Raw genomic sequence first — 9,139 nt, 5'->3', positions numbered from 1 at the left:
TGGGGACATAATTGACCATCTCAATTCAGATCAGGGGCTCTTGGTGTACTCATATAAGTGCAACATGTGGATACCACTTAATGACAAGTTTATAACCTTAGTAGGTCATGACACCATTCCACTTATTGGCAACAGTGCAGCTGTTCATGAGTCTAAGATTTATATTTTTGGTGGGTATTATGGCATTCTAGATGGCAGCATGATTGAGATTCAAATTCCTCCAGATCTTTGCACTCTGAATGCTAATCAGACTCAGTGTAGAGATGTTATTGGGTGTGCGAACTGCGTTGTTCACGAAAGTTCTGGAACAAATACATCATATTGTTATTCTAACACACGCACTGAACCACTTACATGCCTGACCCCTCGTGGTAGCAAAACAAGTGTAGTGGGTGTACGTTGTGATGAAAGGCTCTTAGAGGATCATGATTGCTATCAACATACCTCATGTACAGAATGTCTGGCTGAATGGCCAGCCCATCCACATTCTGAGCAGCGTTGTCAGTGGTGCCTGTCTTGTTCTAAAGGCAAGTGCATTCCTCGTGACAGTGATTGTGCTCAAGAGAATCTGTGTGATTCTCAGGCAAGAAATGACAGTAGTCCAGGTCGTTTCATCATAGAGTCAGATAAGTGTTATGAAGGAACTTGCATTGCTTCAGACTGCAATAAGTGCTACGACCTTCGTCGTTGCATCTGGACACGTCAAGTGCGACGGTCCTCGGAATCAGGTTACACTTTGAATTCCACTCCCAAGTATAACTGGAATTGTGTGAAGAGTAAAATCACACGTCATTCCTCATACAAAGTAGAATTTTCTCCTCCAAGGCAGTGCCCTGTAAGGTGTCATTATTACACAAGTTGTGAAGAATGTGTAAGTGCATTAGGGGCTGAAGGAGGTTGGCAGCAATGCCATTGGTCACCATCCTTGGGAGAATGTTTGTCTCCTAGTTATATAGCTCTTCGTTGTTTGGGTGGCACTTGTGGCTTGATATTATCTGGGGGGAAAGAACAATGTCCTAGGCCTTGTGAAGAATTCACAGAATGTTCTCTATGTCTCAGTCAGCCCAAGTGTGGTTGGTGTGCACTTGACACAGAAGTTGGTGGACTTGGTGTATGCACTGAAGGACGTTTAGAAGGACCATACAAGGGTAAATGTGAAGACCGGGATTTCAAAGATGTCCTTGCAAATAGTTCCATTACTACACTCCACAGGCTTCAGTATAACTCTCGGTTGTTATCTAGTGCTAGTGCAAATAGTTTGCCACGAGTTTCTTGGCATTTTGATGTCTGCCCACCAGAGAATGAATGTAAAAACCAGCATCATACTTGTGATGCCAAGAGTCAGGTTTGTGTTGATCGTCTCAAAGGATATGAATGTGAATGTTCTCCAGGTTACAATATGACAGAGGATAGTGTTTGTATTCCTGTGTGTTCTCAAGGTTGTCAGTTTGGATCGTGTATTGAACCAAACAATTGTTCATGTAATTTTGGCTATGTAGGCACAAATTGCTCTACAAAATGTCTCTGTAATGGCCACTCGGACTGTCTAGGCCCAGATAAATTAAATGTGTGCTTAGAGTGTCACAATAACACAATGGGGGAGGAGTGTGAGAAGTGCCAACCAAATTTTGTTGGTGACCCAAGGAACAATGGCCATTGTATCAGTTGTTATGATTATTGCAATAAACATGCTAACCATTGTATTCCAAGTGAGCTTATTGCATCATCAAATTTATCTGTCCCCTTAGACCCACTATTAGATATTCTTGTTATGAAGGTAACAGAAGGTGCTAGAACAGATGCAGTATGCTTGCATTGTGAAAATAATACAACGGGGTCTAGATGTGATGACTGCCTTCCCGGTTTCTTTCGAGGTACCCAGAATATGCAGAGACGTTGCCGCCCGTGTCAGTGCAATGGCCATGGCACAACTTGTGATGCAATATGGGGTACTAATTGTGACTGTGGAAACAACACTGACACACCTTGTAATGGCAAGCCTCATGGAAGTAACAGTGACAAGGAAGATGAAAAATTTTGTTGGCAGCAGCAGTGTTCTAAGTGTAAAGAGTCATATATTGGTAACCCAAGTAATGGTCATCAGTGTTTTAAGCAAATGAGTGTAGAAAAAGAGTTTTGTTTAGATCCTTATACTCAGGATGCTTGTAATACAAAGCCGAGCCCACTTAATCCAGGACAAACTGTTTTCTTTGCTGTGCAGCCAAAATTTATGAATGTTGATATTAGGTTGATATTAGATATCACCAAAGGTGGTGCTGACGTTTACTTCAGTTCGCGAGATGACACATTTGTGGTGAATGTCAATCAGAGCACTATGCTCCATCAAGTAGAAATTGATGGTAATTACCCCATAGCAGAAGAGACTGCAGCACCTGTTATGTATGCGACCTCTCTGAAGAGGACATATGTGGGGACTGGCTTCGATCTTTTTGACTTAAGCAGCTTTGCCATGACCCCTAAAAAAGAGGTGGTTGTCAATACTACACAACGGACAATCACAGAGTATCATCTCATAGAAAGAACAGCAGAGGGGTTAAAGACTTTTGCGACTATTTCAAGATCGAATGATATTTTAATTGTCAGGAATGTGACCAATAGACTTGTCATTACTCTCCCCCAACACCAACATGACTTACGATCTGCAAAGTTTTTTGTTGTAGTTTATGGTGTAGGTAATGAGAATGAAGTAGAAACACTTGGTTCTATTTTCTTTAGACAGGATCAACCAAGAATTGATCTGTTTGTCTTTTTTTCTGTGTTTTTCTCTTGCTTTTTCCTATTTCTTGCCGTATGTGTGGTTGTGTGGAAAATTAAACAAGGAGTGGATCTGCGACGGGCAAGAAGACGTCATGTTGTCGAGATGCTGCACATGGCAAAACGTCCCAGTGCGTCCATAACACTGGTACTTCATTCAGATGATGAATTTCATTCTGAAATCCATGATATGCCCCCTGATCCCACCCCATGGTCACCAGGAAGACGTAAAAGGGCAGCAAAGAAGGACCGCTATGCGGACGGTTTTGATGTAGGGCCACTGGCTGTGGAACCAACTGATGATGGAGTTGCTGCAGTGTTGAGTGTTATGGTACAGTTGCCTGGCGGGGGAATTGGAGGAACCGTTGGCCAGGGAGATGGTCCTAGACATCGTTTAGCTTTAGGATCAGCTTTGTGTTTGATGGCTCGAATATATCCCCCAGCTTCGAGACCTTTCCACCTTCGTCGTAGAACTTCTCATATGGCACCTTAGACTTCAGTGGATGAAAGATGAAAATTTGCAAAGTACCAGGAGGCAGTTCCTAAAGCAGCATTATGGAATGTGTAATTGTCTCCGTGCATCATTTTCTTCAGTGTTTAGTGTTTTTAACAGTATGACATATGGATATGCTGAAAAATGTTTAAAAACAAGTTTGACAACTGAAAAGATTCCACCATGCAGAGAGAAAAAACCCTTTGTTTGACTTGTTCCTAAAATATTGTGTACATTTGAATGTTTTATTTCTCATTACTGAATTTGGAAACATTTATACAGCAAGTCATATGAACCTGACGATTAGAATAGGTGGTCAAGAAAGATCTCATTTTTTAATCTTGTAACCAAATTTTTTATTTTACCATGTTCTTAAGTACTTCATCTTTTGCAGGTAGTCCAAAAGTAGACCAGGCTTATTTTGCTGAATTTAGAATGTTATAAATGTATAGTAGAATAGTAACTTTCAAAGTTATACGAGTATGGCGTTAATAAATGAATTTTTATTGGTTAGATCAGATTCTACTATTAAAACTACCTAGAACTTGACCTGTTGTGTATTTTCTTGTTAAAGGAAGGGGCTTTCATGATTTTATTTTTCATTATTTTTCTTGTATTTTTTGCTCTTAGGAAAAGTTGCCTGATGTAGTTATCAACTTTGGAAGCAGTTCATCTAGGCAATTGACATTAGGTCATTCAACTAGGGTTTTCATGCTGTTCGGCATTTTCCTCGTGAAAATTAATAATCACATTTCCTTGCATACTGTAGGATGGAATAGACAATAACTCCTTGGTGCATATTGCAGATTCAATCTGAATATTATACTTGTAAAACTGCTGTGATTTCATTTCATTGCTGTAATATACTTGAATGGTGCATTTGTAAATGACGCAAGAATATTTTGTTTATTTTGTGATGCTTTGCTGCGTTGTTTTCCTTTTGTGGAATACATTCACCACATTTTACCTTGTGTATCGTTAGGTTGCTCTTATTTTCTGTGATACTATTGTCGAATCTCATAGAATAAGTGAGTTGAATAAACGTAAGTTAAAAATCACGATTATTTTTTCATGTGTATTTTGTTTTGATTTTGTAACTATATTTTTATTTTAGTGACATAGTTTAAAGAATACAGAATGCTCATATGTATTTATAGGTATCATCCTTCATAGAATATTTAAAGCTTATATATATAATTATATATATATACATATGTATCTTACAGAGTTATTGAAGGGTGGGGAGGGTTTCTTTCTTTCAGAAATTTTTAAATTTGTTATTAGAGTAGGTAACAAAGGGAATCTTAAGTTCTGTATACTATTTACATATTGATAAGATAACAAGTGCCAGTATTGTAACTGCTGTTTGTTTTAGTCATCAATCAGGGTGTCATCATTAACTCTGTGTAGTATTCCAGGTTGTACATTACAAACTGTTATGTGACAACTTCAGAATTTTAACGTTTTGCGATAAGATTGAATTTTGTTGCACTTTATGCAGTGGAATTGTATAAGCTGATAGATAAGCACTACGTATTGCAATTCCGAGATCATTCAGAATTTAGTGCTTTGCTGGCTTAATAGGTCTCATCTTTAATATTCCTTTAGTGAAATGTTCTGTTGAATCAAAGATTTTTTATAATTTTTTATAATTGAGTACATATATGTCAGAACTCCTAAAAACTAGCCATCACTGATATTGTATGTCCAATATGAATGCTATTATGAAAAGTTTGGAACAAGGCATTCAAAATTATTTACCAGATTAGTTTGGTTGTCAGTCATCCCATGATTGTAATGTTTTCTGGAAATTGACATAAAATTGGGTACTGACATATCCTCATCCTTCTTCTCCAGACATTAAAAGTAACCGAGGGTGCAGATCAAATAGATGTAGTTGTAGTTGTTCTGACTAGAACTCAATATTTCTGTAGATGGTTTTGTCACTTCAAAAATCTCTCACAAAAAGTAATGGGTAAACTTGGCCCACCCCTCCTCATTCATATGTGAAAAGTGCAGTACTACTACATTAGCTCTAAATCATGTTTTATGTTACTTTTGGCTCTGATTCCTTAATTAAATTTAGTATAGTCTTTAACTTTGGCACTTAGTGAATTTTAAGCAACTGTAATCTGTTAAATTAAATGTACCTTAAAATGGAGCAAACCCTTCAGGTTAGCCTTGCATCACTGAGAAGTTCTGCAATGTCATAAACTGCTTTACAGTCAATCAGTCATTCTTTGACTTTATAGGTCCTACCACTACCACTTGTAACATAGTGTTGCTGCTACTACTACTACATACTACTATCACCAGAGTTATGACAATAATTATCACCCAGAGTCTATTCCCAGTAATTGACTTGATGTTATAATTGTTTCTAGTCTCGCAATGCATTTTTTTTTTTTTTTTTGTACTTAGCACACATGCTTTGTCTGTTACAGCACAAAACATAAATAATACTGAGCCAGTGATCTTTGTGCTGATCTGTCACTAGTAACTTGTGGCTGCAATATCCATGCTTTCTTGTATCTGAATCACTGGGTCTTATTGATTATAAAGTTGTAAGTTAGGTGGTAGATTTTAAAGAGGAAAATTTTATATGGCACATCAGTCAGGGTGCAAGTAAGCCTTTTGGTTGCCTGCACATAAAACACCATTTTACTTTGCTTATTGTGCTTCTTTTCCAACATTATAAAATATGGTTTTAGGCTATTTCTAGATTCATAGGGCTTGATTGTAAGGTTCATTTAGTTTGAGGTGACAAGTTGTTTTGATTATATTGTAGAATCTTGAAATATGAGTCTCTCGCTAAGAGATTGCCTTAGATTGCAGACAGTACTTCCCTTCAAGCAACGTTGGGTTATGTTAGCCTAGCTGTATGAAAAACTTCATACATATCACTTTGTTAAAAATTTTCAGCCCTGTGCAGCTTGCCGAAAGGGTTTGATCTAAATTTATGAAAACAGAGTAGTAGTTGTGTCTTATGTATTAGATCACTGCTTTTTAGAAATTGCTTACTATTTGGATGGAGTGAAATTACAAAATAATACTAGGGTAAAGTGAGGGAAGAGATGACAAGGAATGGAGTGTTTAATGATGTAGGAAAGCCAGGAGAATAGTATTAGCAGTGTTTAAGAATGGTAAGGGACGGGTAAAATGAAGTTCTACTTAATACTATACTGTTGGGAGCTCAATTGAAAGTAGGTTCTCCATATTACTTTACCTACACATATACTCTGCAGTAGTAAATAACACCACTTCTTGACCAACTCCGTTTATGAAAGGATCTTAGCTTAACCCAAGTTTGTGTGAGAACAGTGATAGTGTTATGTAAGGATATCTTGTGATGGACTTTTTTTCTTGAGATGCTACTTGATTTCTGAGCAACTTCAACAGTGCTTGGGTGTTAACTCTAGTAATAATTTAGATCTTTTGAGAAGCACTTGGATTGTAAAAGGAGCTGTCAAATATACTATCTGTATTGTTTAACCTTTCTAGTTGTGCAGGAATTTCATAATGATCATCATTGTTAGTAGTAATAGTAGTAGTATTGGTGATAGTTGTGGGAAGCTTTCGTTGGTATTCAATGAGAGGTGTGCATACACATATTGATTGCACAGTAATAAAGAGTAAAATTGGTGAAAATAGTTCTTGCAACTTCAGCTAGAAACTGTTATATCTGTGTAATTTATGAAAAAAAAGTAATAGCACTTCATTTCAGTTTGGAAAGATTCAACCCAAAATATTTAGATAGATAGAAAATTTTTATAAAATTAGAAACATTGAAGCCATTATACTTTAAAATACATAGTTTAGTACTCCATGGATTGGCCATGTTGTGGGTAGAAAGAATAAAACTGTTTTTGTAAAGGATTCTGCGAAAGGAAAGATATTAGAAAACACTTGTGATCAGGCACCAGTATTAAAGAAGCACATAGTTGCAAATTTGTGAAATAAAAGCACAGGAAAAAGTAGCCATGTGAGTAGAATTACAATTGAACTTGCATTCATGATATTGGGAGGCAAAACTGTTTACAGTTTTAAAACGATAAATGTATGACAACCACCCATTCCTGTACTAGTGAAAATAACTAGAGGGTGTTATACTGTTTATACTGTTATACATTTCTGCAATATTTTATCCACTCATGATTATATTTAAGATTGCCAAGAATAGATACTGAGCTGTTGTCATTCTTTTTGTTGAATGTCTTAGAGGAATCTTGAGAATAGTTTTCTATCTCAGGAGGAGATGACAATATTTGAAGTGGTCCAGTTTAATAATACCTGGTAGGATGACTAACTACCATACAGAAAAAAACAAGAAATTTTTAGGTAATAAAATTTATTTGATCCAATTTTTGGTAGTTTTGTGCTCTCTGATTGCTGCTAGATGTTTTTGTGTGATGCCACTGTTTCCCACTGTAGGATGGATGGCCATATTTTAAGTTTAATAGTAAGTACTGCAATAGCTTTAACAGAAATGTTTGCAGTTCTTTGTACAAATTAATTGTTATACGCATAAAGTATTATTTTTACAGCTGTAGTAAGGTATTAGGATTGTGGCAGAGTCTTTAGATCCGTTATTTAAGATTATATCAGAATTAACTGTTTAGCATCATCCTTGATGTTTTATCATATGCAGTCCAGTTTTCTGCCACCGTGCTTGTTATGCGAGAATATTTGATGAAAAAAGTGTAAATGGAAAGATAGTACTTTGCATTATTTATATATAAAAAAAATCACGATTTATTCAGTTTTCTAAAATGCATGTTAGATTGACTCGGCTTGGATAACCAGGCCATTGCTTACTTACAGAATTGTTAGGTACATTTATTTCATCGATTGATAGACAGAACCATTTAGTTTTGTAGAGAATTATGTCCATTGTCTTCATTATTAGTGCAGAGTTCATCATTCCATCATAGAACAGTGAAGATGTGAAAGATAAGAGGTTGAATCACATGTGTAAGTTATATGATCTTATGTATGTAAAGTGTATGTCATTACATGTTGTTAAACCATTGGCTTGGTTAAGTTGTAAATTTTGTACAGAATCTCCACAACTAAAAGACTTTCTGTTTATAAGACTGCAGGATTATTGCTTTTATGAATACTGTATAGCATTTTGTGTATGATTTGTTTTATAGTTTTGCTAGCCTATTTATTTTGTCACTTTTAAGATATCCTTTCTCATAAGGAAGAAATCGGTGTGACTTGTATCTTGTGTGCAAATTTTCCCATCGAATCTTTGCTAACTCAGATGTTTATTCAGGTAATTATACATTTATGTCTCATATCAAGATGTACTTAAGTATTTAAAAAATGTGAATTCGTAGCTATTTAACACAGCTTGTTAAATCCCCCCAAAAAAGGCTGTGCCAATATGTTAGAGACTTGAAGATAATCTAAGTTAAGTTTAGTCTACTTGAGAGTAATATCTAAGGTTTTAAGCTCACAGACATTAATTAAAGAATCATTGAAAATATATTGTACCCATAAATCTGAAGTTTTTTTCTCATAACAAAAATGGTTTTCTTTCATCTTTACTCCACATTTTCATCAGATCGTCACATTTTATTTTTGTGATTATGTACATATATGGAGGCATGTATGAGAGGCTCTTTGCCAGTGGAAGTTTTGGTGCCATCTGTATACACTATTTAATGCTGTTAATGAACAGTTATTGAAGTTAATCTTAGTTGCAGAAATGCATGTTGTGAGCACAGAAGTAAAGAAAAGTTGATACTATGAGAATAAATGCAAGGACCAGAGGGGTAGCATTAGCAGGTGGAAAAAGTAAGTACACATCTAATTTTAACGTGTTTACTCTAATCCACACACACACACACACACACACACACCATA

General features: G+C 36.0%; 1 protein-coding gene across 1 annotated transcript in view; it reads left to right on the top strand.

The window, feature by feature from the left end:
• LOC135200930 (multiple epidermal growth factor-like domains protein 8) overlaps nucleotides 1–8,774 on the top strand; it is a 141,498-nt gene extending 132,724 nt beyond the window's left edge. Inside the window, 1 exon segment of the mRNA XM_064229708.1 lies at nucleotides 8–8,774. Within this exon segment, the coding sequence (XP_064085778.1) occupies nucleotides 8–3,268 (3,261 nt within the window). The 3' untranslated portion in view covers nucleotides 3,269–8,774.
• Nucleotides 8,775–9,139: the final 365 nt, after the last annotated feature.

The sequence above is a fragment of the Macrobrachium nipponense genome, chromosome 27 (assembly GCF_015104395.2).
Source record: "Macrobrachium nipponense isolate FS-2020 chromosome 27, ASM1510439v2, whole genome shotgun sequence".
In the NCBI taxonomy this organism is placed as follows: domain Eukaryota; kingdom Metazoa; phylum Arthropoda; class Malacostraca; order Decapoda; family Palaemonidae; genus Macrobrachium; species Macrobrachium nipponense.
The sequence above is the reverse complement of the archived record's forward strand: the minus strand, read 5'-3'. Positions and strand labels throughout refer to the sequence as shown.